Source organism: Dipodomys ordii, unplaced genomic scaffold, assembly GCF_000151885.1.
Source record: "Dipodomys ordii isolate 6190 unplaced genomic scaffold, Dord_2.0 Scaffold32, whole genome shotgun sequence".
NCBI lineage: Eukaryota > Metazoa > Chordata > Mammalia > Rodentia > Heteromyidae > Dipodomys > Dipodomys ordii.
In genome coordinates, this window is record NW_012267248.1 from 15,666,591 (window position 1) to 15,683,816 (window position 17,226).

The 17,226-nt window shown below is 35.9% G+C and overlaps 1 protein-coding gene across 2 annotated transcripts in view; it reads left to right on the plus strand.

Annotated features, from left to right (window-relative positions):
- Map3k7 (mitogen-activated protein kinase kinase kinase 7) overlaps window positions 1-16,716 on the plus strand; it is a 62,154-nt gene extending 45,438 nt beyond the window's left edge. For both annotated transcript variants that reach the window (XM_013016602.1, XM_013016603.1), the window contains 4 exons: window positions 7,809-7,914; window positions 12,854-12,915; window positions 13,715-13,830; window positions 16,142-16,716. In XM_013016602.1, coding sequence (XP_012872056.1) covers window positions 7,809-7,914; window positions 12,854-12,915; window positions 13,715-13,830; window positions 16,142-16,322 — 465 coding nt within the window. In that variant the 3' untranslated portion in view covers window positions 16,323-16,716. The remainder of the gene's footprint in view (window positions 1-7,808; window positions 7,915-12,853; window positions 12,916-13,714; window positions 13,831-16,141) is intronic.
- The last annotated feature ends 510 nt before the right edge of the window (window positions 16,717-17,226 follow it).

Here is a 17,226-nt window from a genome sequence, read left to right on the forward strand (position 1 = left end):
CCCCAAGGCTTTAGCAATACCCGGAGAACTCTTTTTATCTAGCATATCCACTGGATTTGTATTTTATGCAATATCCTCAAGAAAATATTTGCTAAGCCAAGGGATGATCTTAAGTATAAGGCTTGTGTGTTTGTCTCAGTGTCCTTCTAAACATCCACTGTCACTTTGAGGTAGCCCAGACAGAGCTAACTTCAGCCATTGTTGACTGTAGTTCAGTTCTAACTACCAGTTATATACAAGTAGCTCAGTCATTTTTTTTCCTGTTATTCAGCTTACTGCACTTGACATACCATTTTTAATCTTGTTCTCTAAAATGAAGAATTAATTAGTGTTTTTATTATTTTATTTTCAGTTGTACAGTAATTTTAAGAATACAGAATGCATCTGAAGTAGTAAAAATCACAGCATGGTCCATATTTTATGGGAAATTTTAGCATGCCTTAATATAAACAATGATTGTATTTGTGATAATATGTATAATACTTTAAATACTAGAAAGTTGTTTTTTTATTTTCATTTTTTTTTCTTTTTTTTATTTTCATTTTTATAAAATACCTTAAAATTTGGAGATTGTTTATCGTTACTAAAAAAAATTTGAAAGTCTTTTATATCCATCAACTACAGAACAAAACATTTCATATATACCCCATAATGCCTACATACATGTACACATCTATCCTGAAAACAAAGAGATACAGATACATTTTGTTAATAGTTTTTTGTCATATTAGTGGCTTGAAATCCTTATCTTAAGTATAAGGCTTGTATTCTCTCTTATATTTTCTCTTATCTCTTTATTCCGTGTTTTCAGCATACCTGTCTTTGTGAAGCCTCAGAACTTTCAGCTGCTGTTTTCCCTTTTTCTCCCCCACAAATACTTGAAAGCTTTTTGTCAGTCCATTTAGTAGCAGATAGTTTGACATCTGCTTTGATTCTGTAGAGGCTTCATGAGCTCAGCCTTTTAAGCTGTCTTTACTATTGCTGTTGACATTCCAGTTATGAGAACCTCTAGCCAAGTATCTTCCCTTTGACTAGGAATGAGAAGCTTGCTCTACGACACAGCAGGAGTGGCTGTGCTCTTCTCAGGACTCTAAGTAAAGGCATTGCTGTAATTCAGCATTTGATATCCCTGTACTTGGCCTTACTCATTTCTTCATAAGTCCTGTATAACTTGGAATTGTGATTATTAATTGTTTAACAACATCTTGTTAAACATGAGAGGCAGGCTTTGGTTGCAGAACAGTCATTTGCATGAATTGTCATGGACTATTCAAAAAGATTTGGAAAAAGAAAGTTTGTCAAAGCACTAACATCTGTTCTAAAAATAGTTGATATAATCAATTATACCATTATTGTACAACTGGTGTTCAAAATCAATGTATTTTTCAACATTACTAAAGTATTAAGTAGTTAATGTCCAATGTCCATTTAGGATGAGAGTGGCAGACAGTAATCCTATTGAAATCTCTGATAAGTGACTAGTAATTTAGATCTCCTTAAGTACTATGAAGGCAATATGTATTATTTGAAAAGGAAAAGTATTTACAGTATGAATTTCTAAAACTTGTTGGTAGGTTCTTTCTGAAAGTTGTTAAAGCAGTAATTAGGCAGCTGCTCAAGTTCTTTTGTTTCTTTTTTTTCCTGGCCCTGGCAATTAGTAAAGAACCTGAAGAAAATCTAGCCCATCCAGTACAGTTATCAGAGAAAATGGGAGGACCTTAACATTATAGTTGTTGCATGGATTGACTGGAATTTTTGTTTGGGTTCTTTGCTTGCAACATAATCTTAATAAAATCACTTGGACTTCCTTCTGTAGACTAAAATTAACTTGATTGGTTGCTGTATTTGTATTTTTTTTGAGCAGAATAGCAAACAGTGTAAACTTCTTAATTAGCAATGTAAATCTGTATGTAGAAGATTATACCTTCATACCTTACAACTCACTATTAAACATAGTTATAATTAATCAGAGTTTTTTGAATGCACTCATAATGCATCTAGCCTTCTCAGGGCTTTGAGAAAAGAAAGAAAAACAAACAAAACAGCCCTAGGCCTCTAAGAACTGATTTGACACTGGGGCCTCTGTATTGGACTTTATTATTGTTTTATGAGATATAATCACCCAGAACACCAATATTAAAGAAAATTATGCTGAGACCATGGCAAAATGAGGCAGAACAAGTCAATTTTATAATATCTAAACAAAAACAAGGTGATGTCACCCATAATATGCTGTCCTGTTCTCTTCCCAATATGCTACTCCTTCACAGTTTGGCTCCATCATCACACTGATCTGATTTCTGTATGGAATTGTCCCTACTGTTGACAGCAGCCAGTCTAAAGGGAACTACTCTCCTATAGATCCTTCCAAAGATCAAGATCACTCACCCACGTCTAAATTCTCTAATAGGTTATTTCTGAAACCATCTTGCTAAAACCTGTCAGGACCCCGTCAAGAGTGCTCTCCTTCACTGCAACAAACATTAAACTCAACTCTTTCTATTACAGATATATTCCAGGGAAACAGTTGGACAGTATTTGCAGTACCAATAAAGCCCAGTCCCCAGGGAGCTATTGGGGCAGATAAGAGTTACAAGTTCCATTCTCTTATCAAATAGAGAACTACCATAATAACATTTGCCATTTGTTATGCAAAACTTCTTACAAGCAGATCTGTAAGTCTTAATTGTCTAATATCAACCCTGTACAAGTAATTTGTATTTCTTAATTGTAGGCGAGAAACTGAGGATTAGAGAACTTTAACTAAGTCTCTGTCTTATACTTCCAATAACGTGGGTTATAACCAGTTTTTAAGTCTAAATTTGATTCCATAGTTCAGAAACTGTACATACTATCAACTGTTGCATAGAAAACTGGGTATAATATGTGTTCAGAGTAATCCTTGTAAATGTTTAGTATTTTGGTTTCTGGAATTCTGCATCATAAAGGAGTTTTTAAAGATAGGGTATTTAACTACACCATATCTTTATATAAGGCTAACCCTTAATAAATAGTGATATGATACAAAGTTTGTACAGATGACTGTACATATTTACTTTTTATACATCGAAAATATAGTCCAAGTGTGCCTTCATGCATGTTTTGTTTGGTATTGTATCCAATAAATATCTGTTTTCAAGATTCCTCCAGAAGCAGCTACCATCACTGAAAAACCCTGTTTTCATGATGATAGTTACAATTATCTAGAGGTTTAGACACATTGCATTTCTATGTGGACTTGAAAACTTGCTCTTTTTTTTTGGTCGGTCATGTATGTGGCCTGAACTCTGGGCCTGGGCGCTGTCTCTCAGATCTTCAGTTCAAGGATAGCGCTCTACCACTTGAGCCACAGCACCACTTCTGGCTTTTTCTGCTTATGTGGTGCTGAAGACTCAAACCCAGGGCCTCATGCATGCAAGGCAAGCACTCTACCACTGCCCCCTTCCCAGCCCTGAAAACCTACTTTTACTGGCCAAATACATGACTTTGGGCAAGCTCCTTAATTCTCACAAGCTTCAACATCCCTATCTGCAAATAGAGATTTTTTTACCCACCCCTTATTTCTCCCTACACATGAAAATACCAGATACACAGTAAATGCTAATCCATATCTCCCTGCCTTCTGAGAGGTGTGCCTCCAGTAGCCCTTAGTACAGCTTCCTTGTTCTCATGATGGTATTATTACAAAAATAGCACTTGGGACAAAAAAATACACTGGCATTTTATTCTTCATATCATGAGAGAATTGGTATCAAGGAACATGAAAAGTATTTTCACTACCTTTTTCACATATTACTGTACATTACTATTACTTATTTAAAGGATACAGTTTATTATCCTACTTTGTTCATTATCAGTCTGCATTTTAGTATGAATAAATTTTCTACTAAAACTCTCAATCAGAAATATATAGCATGATAGTTTTGAAAAATTCCTGGTTCATATTAACCTTTCTACTGATAGTTTAAATAATAATAGAATTTTACAATTTTCTTGTAAAGAATTTTAATTGATCCAGAATTAAACAAACCTCACATCATTAGAGTAGTAAGAATTCTTTTAAGAACACCATCTTGAATAGATTTAATTGAAGTACCTGTGAGTGGCTTCCATTATGGAGAAAGTGCCCATGTGAATCCATTTTTTAAACTGTTTATATTATGGAAATGCCACTGTAAGTCAGCATTTAATCTCTGATTTTTGCTTATGTAATTTTAGCAACTGAGAGTTCTGAGGGTATTAGATAGCTTTAAATAGTAGCACTGGGCAGAAGTTCTTTACTTAATGAAAACATTTCTCCAGTCTTGTAGGTGAGACATAAAAAGCCTCAGTTTTATTTTTGTCTGTAAAATAACTCCTAATTCCTTCTTATAAATTTAGAGAGAAAATTCTGGTCAAAAGCCAGTTCTAGTTCATGTCTGCTGATGGTCATTTGCCCCTGTAGTTTAAATTTGGCTTAGTGTTTCTTTGCTAGGCTCTCTGCTGTGTGGCATTTCTGTATTCTCTTAACAACTTTCAAATCCAGTCCTGTGGCAAGTCAAGTTCAATTTATATCTTGTGAACTTGACAGTTTATATGGAATAGAATAAAGTGATTGTAACTGCCTTGAAGAAGAGAACAACCTACATGAGTTCTAACAGTTCATAGCTCTCAGGATTTGGCCAGTGAGATTTAGAAATAGCTACTTGGAAGAATAAGGTGGTTTTTATAATTGCTTGAAAGCAATAACAGAAATGCATCTACAGAGTAGTTTGTTTAGCTACTCAAAAATAAAGTTATGGCTTATTTTTAAGTATTTCTTTTGTGTTTATTAATATCTTTGCCCATAAGAAATAGAACTGTTGAGGAACTGGAAACTTGTGCAAGGCATTTTATGTCCAAGTTTATGATTGTATAGAAACTGACTGTATATATAAAACCAAAAGAAAAAGGGGAAAATCCTGTGGTACATTTTAACCACTCATATGCTTTATAAAAGGTCTATGATTGGGATGTGAAATTGCTGATGAAAATGGAGCCAGAAAATGGAAGTTTTATATGGGTCCAAGTTTCATACATAACCATATGGCCCATGAATGAATGTATGTAGCGTCAGGATTAAAAACTGAGAAGGAAACAATGGCATAAAGAATTGTAAGGAGAGATAGTCTAAGTGGGTGACATCTATCTGCTGTGTGTTGCTGGGTGAAAATTTCAGAAGTGAATGGTGACAGCCAATGAGCAAACAGTGCATTCAGTATAATGTTAGGCACTCTTCCTCAAACACAAGGTCTGACCATGCACAAAGAATGAGAACAGCAAGAACAACCACGTAACATTGAAGGGAGGCCGAGCTGGACTTTACAGAATTAGGAGAGAGGATGATGACCATAATACACAAATTACCTTTGTAAGGTTAGTATGAAGGAAACTTAAATTTTGGAGATGTCTGATACAACAGTAGAAATTACTTACATTTGAAAGTTTTAGTTTACTATTTTTACTAAATACTTTAGAAATTTTCAACATCCATGGCCAACTAGTAATATCATTACTTAAACAAAACTAGGAAATGGAAGTCAGTGTTCTTGCTAGTAGCATTGTTATTTATATTTTGTTTTTACTATGTTTGGCAATTCTATAAATCACTGTTTCAGTCTCTTAGTATTTTCAGCATGTACACTTAGGCCTTTGCATCAATATTCCTAGTTGTATCTTGGACCTTCACGCAAGGAAAAACTTTTTTGTTAAATTACATGCTTAGAAACTTAGGGTATCTGTAGATGGTAAGCTTAGTTTTTGCTCACCTGAGAGAGAAAGAGTGTGTGTGTGTGTGAATGATATTTTGATTACATTCTTCACATTTTTGTTTGCCAATCAATTTGAGATTGCCACAAGTTTTCTGTTAGCACTTAATAAATATCATTTCACTTTATTCTGGCTTTCCTGTTGCTTTGAAGAATCTAACTTGTACTAAGGATAAGAATTAAGTACTCCTTATCTGGTATTTATGGAACCAGTTGTTTACAGTTTCACACTTTTCAGATTTTGAAATACTTGCAGTTGGGGATGAATCACTCTAAACATGAAGCTTATTTAGAGAGAGAGAGAGAGAGAGAGAGAGAGTGTGTGTGTGTGTGTGTGTGTGTGTGTGTGTGTGTGTGTGTGTTTTCGGTCATGGGGCTCTGGGCCTGGGCACTGTCCCTCAGTTCTTCAGCTCAAGGCTAGCGCTCTACCACTTGACCCACAGCAGCATTTCTGGCTTTTCTGTTTATGTGGTGCTAAGGAATCAAACTCAGGGCCTCATGTATGCGAGGGAAGCGCTCTACCACTGAGCCACTTTTCCAGCCCCAAAGCTTATTTTTTATATGTACCTTATGCTCATAGCTTGAAAGTGATTTTATGTAGTGTTTTATAGTGTACTTGTATTTTTACTATGACTTGTCACATGAGGTCAGGTGTGGAGTTTTTGACAAGTGGCACAGTGGCAGCATTCTGTAAATTTCCTGCTTCAGAACCTCTAGTTTCAGGTTGAGAGATTAGAGTTGCTTAACCTGTAATCTGCCTTTTCTCTTTGCATGCTATTTCTATCTTGTATTTGTCTTTCTTGTATTTGACTGTGTATGTCCTCTGTTGAACTCAGGATGTAGGTTTTCTTGTATATACTTCATATTTTTATAGTCATGATTTGTTGTCTTCCATGGATTCTGTGGAAATACTTTATAGATACACAGTACATACATTTTTCTTCACTCCATCTAGAATCACCATTAAGAAAGACTTAACCTACTATGCTCCTTTCCCTCTTTTTGGGGGGGTGTGAGTGATGGGTGGGGATGGTAGGGATAGTGACAGGGTTTCATTATATAGTCCACACTCACCTCAAACCTAAGATCCTCCTGCCTCAGCTTTCTACATGCTAGTATTACCAGCATGGCTTGCTGTGTGCTTTTGTTGGTAAATTATTCTTCTAGCTTACTTTTTTCTCTTAGTAGCAACTCTGATCAGGCACTAGTGGCTCACATCTATAGCCCTAGTTATTCAGGAGGCTGATATCTGAAGATTGAAATTCAAAGCCAGCCCATGCAGACAAATTGAAGAAATCTATTTAACAGCCAAAAGCCATAACTGGAGGCATGGCTCAAGTAGTAAAGCACAGCCATGACTGAAAAAGCAGAGCAAGAACTTGAGGCCTTAAGTTCAAAAGAAACTTGTTGAAGTTTTAGCTTTAACAATTTCTCCAGTCTTACCTCCTATCCTACAGAAGCCCAAAGCTCTGTTAAAATGAAAGTTCTAAGGCCTGGTATTCAGTTGATGCCCGTAGCTGAAGTACAAGACCAGCAGCTTAAACGCTTCCTAGTCTCCTAACCCCTTGCTTTGTTTCTGGCTCAAGAGTATTTCTTTCCAGCTCAGCAGTTTTGAATAAGTATTGTGTATGAGTGGATATAAATTTCTACATATACATAGGTAATAAATATTCTTGGAAGGTTTATTTTTGTTTTCAGGAATGTTTTAGGTCCTCTATTAATGAAAATGGAAGTCTGTCTTTTTGCCTCTAAATGAAAATTATGTTAAAAGTCACATTTTGAGCTGGGTGTCATGAACCTGTAATTCTAGTAGTTTAGCAGGTTAAGAACCAGATAATTGTTCAAATCCATCCTGGGTAGCAAAGTCTTCAACACTTCTCTAAAAATGCTGGCTAAAGGCATAGCTCAAGTGGAAAAGCTCCAGCAGGGCAAGCAGGCAAGGGTATTAAACAGGAAGCCCTGAGTTAAAACTAGTACCAACAAAAAGAAGTCACATTTTCTTTCTTCTGTCACTCCTTACAGGTGAGCAGTAGGTCATCCAGTCCTAGTATCAGAATGATCACTACCTCAGGACCAACCTCAGAAAAGCCAACTCGAAGTCATCCATGGACCCCTGATGATTCCACAGGTGACCTTCTGCTTCCTCACTGTACTATGAAATCGAATTCATCATGTTCATGTGCATTTAGGCCTGGCATTAATCTTTACTAAGACAAACACAGTGGTTTAGATTTTATATTAAGAACACTAGCTATTTAGCAATAAATTCTCAAATGTTGTTTTAAGTACTTTGAACGATCTTGACCAATTCTGTAATTTTTTGCTTTCAGGAACTAAACCGATTTTTTGAAAATAGTTAGGGAATGTTTTTTTCTAGTTAAGAAGCCTGTTTTGTTTAGTTAATTTTTTTTTAGGTTTGAAAGGATATTCTTCATGCTTCAGTCTGATTTTTCTGTTATGAGCCACTCCCCTGGGTGACAGTCAGAGCTTCAAATAAATCAAAATGATAAAAACAACCACCATCATCTTCATTTCCGTCTTTTAAGGACACAGATATCATTTGCTTTAGTAAGAACACAAACATCTGATTATTGACTTTATGAATCATTTTAACTGATAGGGAGAACTTCATTACACAGACCTTTGAAAGCCTATTCGAGCCATAGAACTTCCCAAACACAAATAACTTATCACAATGTTAATATTAAAACCTACCCGACTGAAGGTGCAGATGGAATAGTTTTGTGTTGACAAGCAGTGAATATTACATTTAGTGAAATTAACTTTCACTTATGTAAAAATATAATAAGTTAGTTTTATGTAAGAGATTAAGAGAACATCATTACAAATACCTAGCAGTTTAGTTAAATGAAATTTTTTATTTATATTTATTAGATCAGAGGAGGAAAGATGATCTCTTAGACCTTGGAAAATTAAGCCATTTGAGATTTTACGTAAGATCAGCTATGTTATTAATAGTTGCAACTAAATTGAAATTTAAAAGTCAGCTTTCTGTCTTCAGCAACTAAAATTCAATTCAAATATTTATAGATACCTGGCATGGTTTAATCAACTTTATAATTTAATTTAAAAAATTAAGTGGGTGGCTTTTTTTTTCTGTGTCATGTACGAGGAAACTATGATTAGCCACAGCGTACTGTCTAGTTTTAGTAAGTTTAAATTTAGTGGTAGAAAAACTCTGCTAAGTTTCATCCCCATCACAGCTCACTGCTACTCAGCACATGTTTAAAATTCATCATAGACATTCTCTTCTCCAATGGGGACGACAGGGAAATGGTCTTGCCAGCTTTTATCATTAACATTCAGGTGCTGCCAGCTCCTTTTGGTTCCTGAACCAAGGGAACTCTTCCTGACATTACAACATTTGTTCAGGTCTGGGATTCAAATTGGCAGAGCTTCCAAACTTCAGTCTAAACTAGTCTAGACATGAATCAACAATGCAGCAGGTTGTCAGTCACAGAAGTAAAATCAAGATTTTATTTCCCCTGTATACTTCTACCCTTCTACCCCTGTCTCATTCTTTTCTTTTCCCATACCTAAAAATGCCAAACAACAACAATAGCTAAAAATACTGCCTGATCCCAGGCTGCAATAGCAACTGAATTTTGTCTTTGCTTTGAAATGTTTTGCAGATGTATCCCTTCATACAATAATTTGTCCCTAATAGAATAAAGTATAAGGAACAAATAGTTAAGGTGTTTTCTTTGAAAACTCCATTGACCCAGTAAAAATTATTAGTGTTATTATAAGTTAACCTACTTAATAAGGTATTTTTATATAAATCTATGTATTTAAATGTATTTTATTTCAGTGTTTTCCATGTATTTTGAGAGGAAAACTAAAACACATAATTTAATAATCAGCAGATAATGAGCACTCTTTAGTTTTAATTTATGTATAATGAGTATAAAAAAAGACGACATACCCAGAGTATCAATCTAGTGAGAGAAAAACCTAGACCAGCAGAGGGAGCCACAGAATGCGAATTCACGGCATTCTAGACAAAGTACTTAGATGCATAAGAAACATGGTCCAGTCTATATAACCGTGATACTGCTGTGACACACATTCATGAGGTGCTCATAATATTACACTACTAAATTTACAAGCTGAGTGTTTTAACAAGAGACAAATAAGTTCAGATCTTGTACAATCCTTTTTTTGGTTATTAGTCATACAACAGAAGGGAGAAAGCAGTATTCCCACATGAGGGGAACTCACCCATAAACATTTTAAATGGCAAAAGGGTTGTATTGGGGTCTAGGAAGGTGGCTTAGTGATAGAGCGCTTGCCTTGCATGCATGAGGCCCTGGGTTCGATTCCTCAGCACCACATAAGCAGGGAAAAAAAAGCCGGAAGTGGCGCTGTGGCTCAAGTGGTAGAGTGCTAGCCTTGAGCTAGAATTGAGGGGCAGCACCCTGGCCCAGAGTTCAGGATCCACGACCAGACCCCCCCCCCAAAAAAAAGGGATTGTATTGGTAAGAACAGAAAAAACAATTTTACCTAACTTAACAAAACCATTCTAAGTCTTAACATTTAAGTGAAACACTAAATTGTATTAACAGTTGAAACGTTAAAAAAGAAAAAATACTTTCAGCCAAGCAGTAGCTCAAACCTGTAATCCTAGCTACTTGGAAGGCTGAGCTCACAGGTTAAGGCCAGCTGAGGAGGTAGAAAATATATAAGACCTCGTCTCAACAAAAAAGCATAGGTGGGGCTGGGAAGGTGGCTCAGTGGTAGAGCACTTGCCTTGCAGGCATGAGGCCCTGGGTTCGGTTCCTCAGCACCACATAAGCAAAAAGAAAAAAAAGCCAGAAGTGGTGCTGTGGCTCAAGTGGTAGAGCACTAGCCTTGAGCTGAAGAGCTGAGGGACAGCGCCCAGGCCCAGAGTTCAGGACCCACGACCAGACCCCCCCCCCCAATAAAAAAGCATAGGTAAGGTGGGCACATCTGTCATCCCAGCCATGGTATAAGTTATAAAACAGATTGTAGTCCAGGTTAGCTCAGGCAAAAATAAGATCTTGTCTCAAAACAAAGCAAAGTGCTGGGGTGTGGGGCTCAAGTGGCAGAGTACCTGCCTAATAAGTACAAAGTCTTGACTTCAAACTCCCAATACTACTGTATCTTGCTATCATGTGACCAATTATAGATATTAGAAGCTGGATGCTTAGTTTCAAGTTAGCTACATGTAAGAAAGTGAAATCTTAGAAGTTTTAGGGGAAAAAAATAAAGTTCTATTCAGTTCACTATGGAAAAGCATATTTGAATCAATATAGTTTGTTGCTTTATCCTCAGTGTAGTAAAATACTAATGTATTAGATACCTCAGTGTAGTAAAATACTAATGTATTATATTTAGATACTTAGTTCTAGAGTATGTGTGTATATATGTGTGTATGTAAGTATACATATATCATATATATACTTACATATATATCATTTATATAAGTATATGATATAATGAGTTATATAAGGTGTCAGTGATTTAGTAAAGAACCACAGGGGTGGAAATGTCAAATTGAGAATGCTTTTTCAAGATACTTAAGTTTTAGTCAGGCAGAGGAGAGACATCATTTTTAGTCAGTTTTAGTTTTGTGGAAAGTAGTTTCTGTTTAGCAATGTACGTTTGAAACTGTTCTTGAGGGCTGGAGGAAAGGTTGGTTTAAAAAATAACAAATTAACTGTATTTTTTGTTTACCACTTTTGGGAAATACATGTGTGTTATTTTAGGGTAGATGCCTCAAGGCTCTACTCCATTTTTTTCTGTCACATTGCCGTATTTAATAAACATTACTTATTCCCATTGGGAAGCTGAGATGGGAGGATTGTGAGGGCCAGCCAGCCCAAGAGCACAGGAGCCAGGGGAAGTTCCAATTGTAACGTATATTTTTATTATCTTTAAGTGGTTCCACAAAGGCTTTTCTATTCAACATGTCAGCTTACAAGTACTTTGGATCTTGATGAATACCACTCCTTTTATAAATTGCCTTTTCCTGCTTGACTTCATTTGGTCTTCTCCTCATTTTGTGTAATTTTGTTTATTAGCACACTCAGTGACTTTGTTTGGTTCTTACTGTGTAGCCTAGGCTGACCTCCAACTTACAGTTCTGTCTCTGCCTCCCTGAGTAACTAGAATTATAAGTGCACAGCACACCCCCAGCTCAGTGACTGAAAGAATGCCTAAGGGTTGGAAGCATAGCTCAGTAAGAGGCACTAAGTCCAGTCTCCACCACTGCAAAATTTTAAAAGAAAAACCTAGAATATCAGTCATCAATAAGTTAGGAGATTTGTGAATAATCAGATCTCCTTAGTTTTTCATTGGAGTGAATACAGCGCCTTTGCTGTTATTCTCACCTTGTCTTGTCTACACCACTCTGTGGCAATTTTACCTGATTAGAAACATAAAAGCCATACATTCAACCTGATGTTCAGTAAAATTGGCGGAATGCTTGAAGTAATATGATTATTTGGTATGTGAGATTGAGCTACAGTTCTTTCTAAACTTCCATTTTCTTTCCATACTGTTTGTATGTATAATATACTCTTCAGTTTTCTTCAGTGACTCCCAGTATAGGCTGGATAAAGACTTCATATTAAAACCTATATAAGTTGGAAATGAACCACTCAAAGAGAGTAGTTTTCCCCTTTCCCTGTGGACATTTAGGTTGACAGAGTTGAGCAAGCCTTCTCATAAACTGAGCATGGTAAAGAAATGAAAATAGAAAGGCTACCTATCACTGTTTTTGTTTTTTGCTTAAACAGGCCTTACTAAGCTTTAACATACTATGTTCTATTCAGTCAATTTAAATTTTAGAATATACTTATACTTTGTAACTGATACCCTCTTTTTTAATCACTAGAATTCCAAAGCAGACTCTTTTTCTTACCAATTGCAATACCTTTTATTTAATGTGTTACTTTAGGGGAGAAAATGAGATTCTATGAACGTATTTTCTTGCTTGCATGTACCCAGGAGCAATCACTGAAGTATAAACTTACACTCTCAGTCGTACATATCAAAGTATTACTATTCTGCTTGAATTTCAGATACCAATGGATCAGATAACTCAATCCCAATGGCTTATCTTACACTGGATCACCAGCTACAGGTAAAGGAGTACTTTCTTGGTAGAAGTTTGCTGCTTGCTTCTTAGATAGTTTATGAGGTTGACAATTGTGCTGATTTGATTAAAGGTGACAATTGCATGTTGATTTACATGTTTTTAGTTGGCCTCCTTAAGCCTCAAAATCAAATGAAAAGCTTTTTAGCTCAATTAATCAGGTATAAAATTAACAGAACCATATGCTTTTATTCTAACAGCCATCTTAAAATTTTTTTCTATCTTCAAAATTGCCATGGCATTTTCACTCTTTAATTCTAGTGCATTCCTAACATATGCTCATTCCTATTTAGTATACTTTCTCATGCATTCTCATGTCTATTAAGACGGAAAGTGTAAGTATATATTTCAGTGATTCCTTTTGGAAACAAGAGCCATGAACATCTCTTAGGAACCAGACATTGTGGTATAAGGCTGTCATCCCAGCTAACTTGGGGGGAGGAAGGAGCACGGAGGTAAAAGACTTAGAAATCAAGGCCAGCTTGAGCAACACAGCCCTGTGTCTCCCCCAAAAAGCATTCAGTATGATGTATTTTGTCCTGAAATACCACACCAGAGGTTTCAAGTACTCTAGTCATAGTTCTTCAGAACAAAAAAGAATTACAACAGCAAAATGTCAACTTAAAGTCTGGGTTAACACTGCAGTTTCCTATGGCCTGGTTTATGCCTTATTTTTAAAAGAGTATTGCTTTGTGCTATAAAAATATATTAACAGTCTGTTTCTTAATTCTTAGCTAGATACTGGAGTTTGATGTAATGATTTTTTAACATTCCTGATTTCTTTCAGCCTCTTGCACCGTGCCCTAACTCCAAAGAATCTATGGCAGTGTTTGAACAGCATTGTAAAATGGCACAAGAATATATGAAAGTTCAGACAGAAATTGCATTGTTATTACAGAGAAAGTAAGTTTTTTTCTGAATAAAAATAAACAGAAGTATTGGCCTTGATTGAAGACATGAAAACTTGAATTTTAGTATTAGTCACTAAACACATTTCAAGCTTAAAATTTGTATGAAATTATATTAAATATTTTTCATGCTAAATTCAGCCCTTTTGACATATTGTATTTATTAGTGCTAAGGGAAGTAAACTAGTACTACAAACCCAAGTGTCTTATAGGCAAGTTAAAAGGTATTTAGATTTATTATTATTAAGATGTATTATTTTATCTGGGCACTGGTGGCTAATACCTATAATCCTAGCTACTCAGGAGGCTGAGATCTGAGATCAAAGCTAGCCTGAGCAGGAAAGACCATGATCTTATCTCCTATTAACCACTCAAAAACTGGAAGTGGAGCTGTGGCTTATACTGGTAGAGCAATAGACGTGAGCAAAAGAGCTCCAGGAAAGTGCCCAGACCCTGAGTTTAAGCCCCACAATGTGACCCCTCCCCCCAAAAAAGATTTTCCTTAGCCATATGTAAAATAATTTGGCTTTCTAATGTTCAGTTTTGCTTTGACTTAAGAGACTTTTGTATATTCTTTCCAGATGGATGTTTAAAAGAATAGGTTTTTTAAAATATATGTTTTACTGAGTTAGAGAAACTGGTTTCTTTTCATCCTTAGGAACTCTAGGCCAGGGGTGGTTGTAAACACCTATAATCCCACACTTAGGAAGCTGAGGCAGGAGGATCACAAGTATAAGACCAGTATGGGCTATGTAACAAGACCTGCCTATTAACATATATATATATATATATATATATATATATATATATATTTATATTTATATATTAGAAGCCAGGCAATGGTGGCTCACCCCTGTAATCCTAGCTACTTCAAGAGGCTGAGATCTGAGGATCACAGTTCAAAGCCAGCTCAGATGAGAAAGTCCATTAGACTTTTATCTCCAATTAGCCACTAGAAAACAAAGTAGTGCTATGGCTCAAGTGGTAGAGCAGTACTAGCCTTGAGCTGAAGAGCTCAGGGACAGCTCCCAGGCCCAGAGTTCATGCCCCACAACCAACAGAAAGAAAAGAGAAGAAAAGGAGAGAAAGAAAGATAAGAAAAGAAAGAAAGAAAGGGAGAGAGAGAGAAATTCAATTTAGTCCAATTCCCATAGTATGTACTTACAGCTTTAAAAAAAAAAAGCAACGTTTTTTCCAAGTAACTTACAAAATGTTCTACTTATGAAACATTTATGGGTAGTGACTAAAATGTTTATGTACAGTAATAGAATCCCCTTTATTAATTTGAATCTAAATGAAAATGCTTACTTTCCGAAGTGATCTGTGAAGTTTTCTCTTTTTGCTTCAAAAAAGAAGAAGATAGTTTTGTCACAGTTTATTGATTTAAATGAAATCAATTTGGTATCCTAAAGCTAATCCCAGGTAAGAAATTAAACATTATAGTCTGGAAAGAGTAGAATTCATTGTGGAATTTCCGGCACTCTGAGAGAACCCTTCAGTCCTAGGTCCACACATGCACCTGTGCACTTCCCTACTCGAATCCTCTGAAACGAGAGATCTGTGTCCGGAAAATGTGACAAGGGTTGGGAACTGTGAAAATGGTGACAGTTTTTCATCACTTAAATGAGAACTACTAGGAAGTAATTGTGTTTAAAGGCTTTGTATTAATTTATTCACTTATATCTGATAACCTCCCTTTAGAAACTAATGGTTAATGTCACCCAAACAAAAGAGACTTCAAGAAGTTTGTCAGATTATGAAAAAGACTCTGAGGATCTTTTGTGAAAAGTGTTTGTGAATTGTGTAGCTCAGTTGTGGTACTTTGTATTCACCTCATGGTTTCAAAATAGGAAAGAACCTCAGTGGGTTAGCATCACTTTTTAATTAGCTTATAAATGCCCTGTTAGCGAGTGCTAGAGTTTCATAGGATTGTGACTTGAAGATGTGAACATGAGTACACGGGTGTAGAGAATATGAATTACAAAAACTTCAAGTGTTTTATTTCCCTTTTCTTCCTTCCTACTCAAAACAAGTATATCAAATGAAAATTTTTGCCACTTTATCTGCTTCACTAATTGTCTAAGTGAGGGCACTTGTTGAAAGGATTATGGCATTTGTGTGGTTGCTCCAGAGAGTGGGTGATAATTTCCATTCTGGCCCATAATCTCACTTGACTAGTGTACTTAAGATCCAGAATGATAGACTCAGAAGAAAACTTCTCATTAATTGCATTTCCATCATCACAGTAGGTAAAGCCATGAATTTTTCCATCGTGTGTAATGTTTTTTGTTGGTATTTGTTTTTAGGCAAGAACTAGTTGCAGAATTGGACCAGGATGAAAAGGACCAGCAAAACACATCTCGTCTGGTACAGGAACATAAAAAGCTTTTAGATGAAAACAAAAGCCTTTCTACTTACTACCAGCAATGCAAAAAACAACTTGAGGTCATCAGAAGTCAACAGCAAAAGCGACAAGGCACTTCATGATTCTCTGGGATTGTTAAATTTTAAAATATGCAAAGAAAGACTTTTTTTTTAAGAAAAGAAAAACCCTATGAAAACTCATGAGGGTTAGCTTTTTTGGTGTGTTCTGAATGCCAACTGCCTATCTTTGCTGCATTGTTACGTCGTTTATTTTCTTCCCATGTCCTATATGCAAGTTCACTCTCTCATTGAATCACGTGATGGTATCTGTGACTTGGATACACAGCAGTTCTCAACTTCAGAACAGATGCAGTGAACTGTGGCTGTATATGCATGCTCATTGTGTGAGGCTAGCCTAAGCAAACATGGGGAATCATACTATCTGCCACATGCAAACATCATCCTTATTTGTTCCCCTGTTGGAGGTAGAACCTTAAGAATGGTGTGGTTTTTGTATCTCATCTCAAGGAAGTAATCACTGTTTTTCCATAAGGTGGTATGCACCAAGTTAAAGACAGGGTATTATAGATCTACAGTAATTGGTGGGACACTGCAGAAATATAGAACCTTCAGTGAGCGAGGGCTTTGATGGCAGCACATCAGTACTGAACTTGATCCCATTAACTGGGTCAGTACTGAACTTGGTCCCATTGGTTCCACCCATAAAATATTTACAGGTAAGTGGCAGCTGCTATGCCTAATGAAAGCAGTTTGCTAATTTTCACTAGACTAAAAATTGTTTGTAATACATTGAGCAAAATGGAGCTCTTTTTTAAAGACAAATATTTTTAAATCTGTGGCTATTTAAACAATGGCTTTTATGGCTACTGTTAATATCAATCAAGTGAAGTTTAAATGCAAAAGAACATGATCTAGCTTAAACGATCATGTAATGATTATGAATTGTTTTACTATATATTTGAAAATACTGAGATCATGGAAGATAGAAATAATTGCTCCAGGTGAA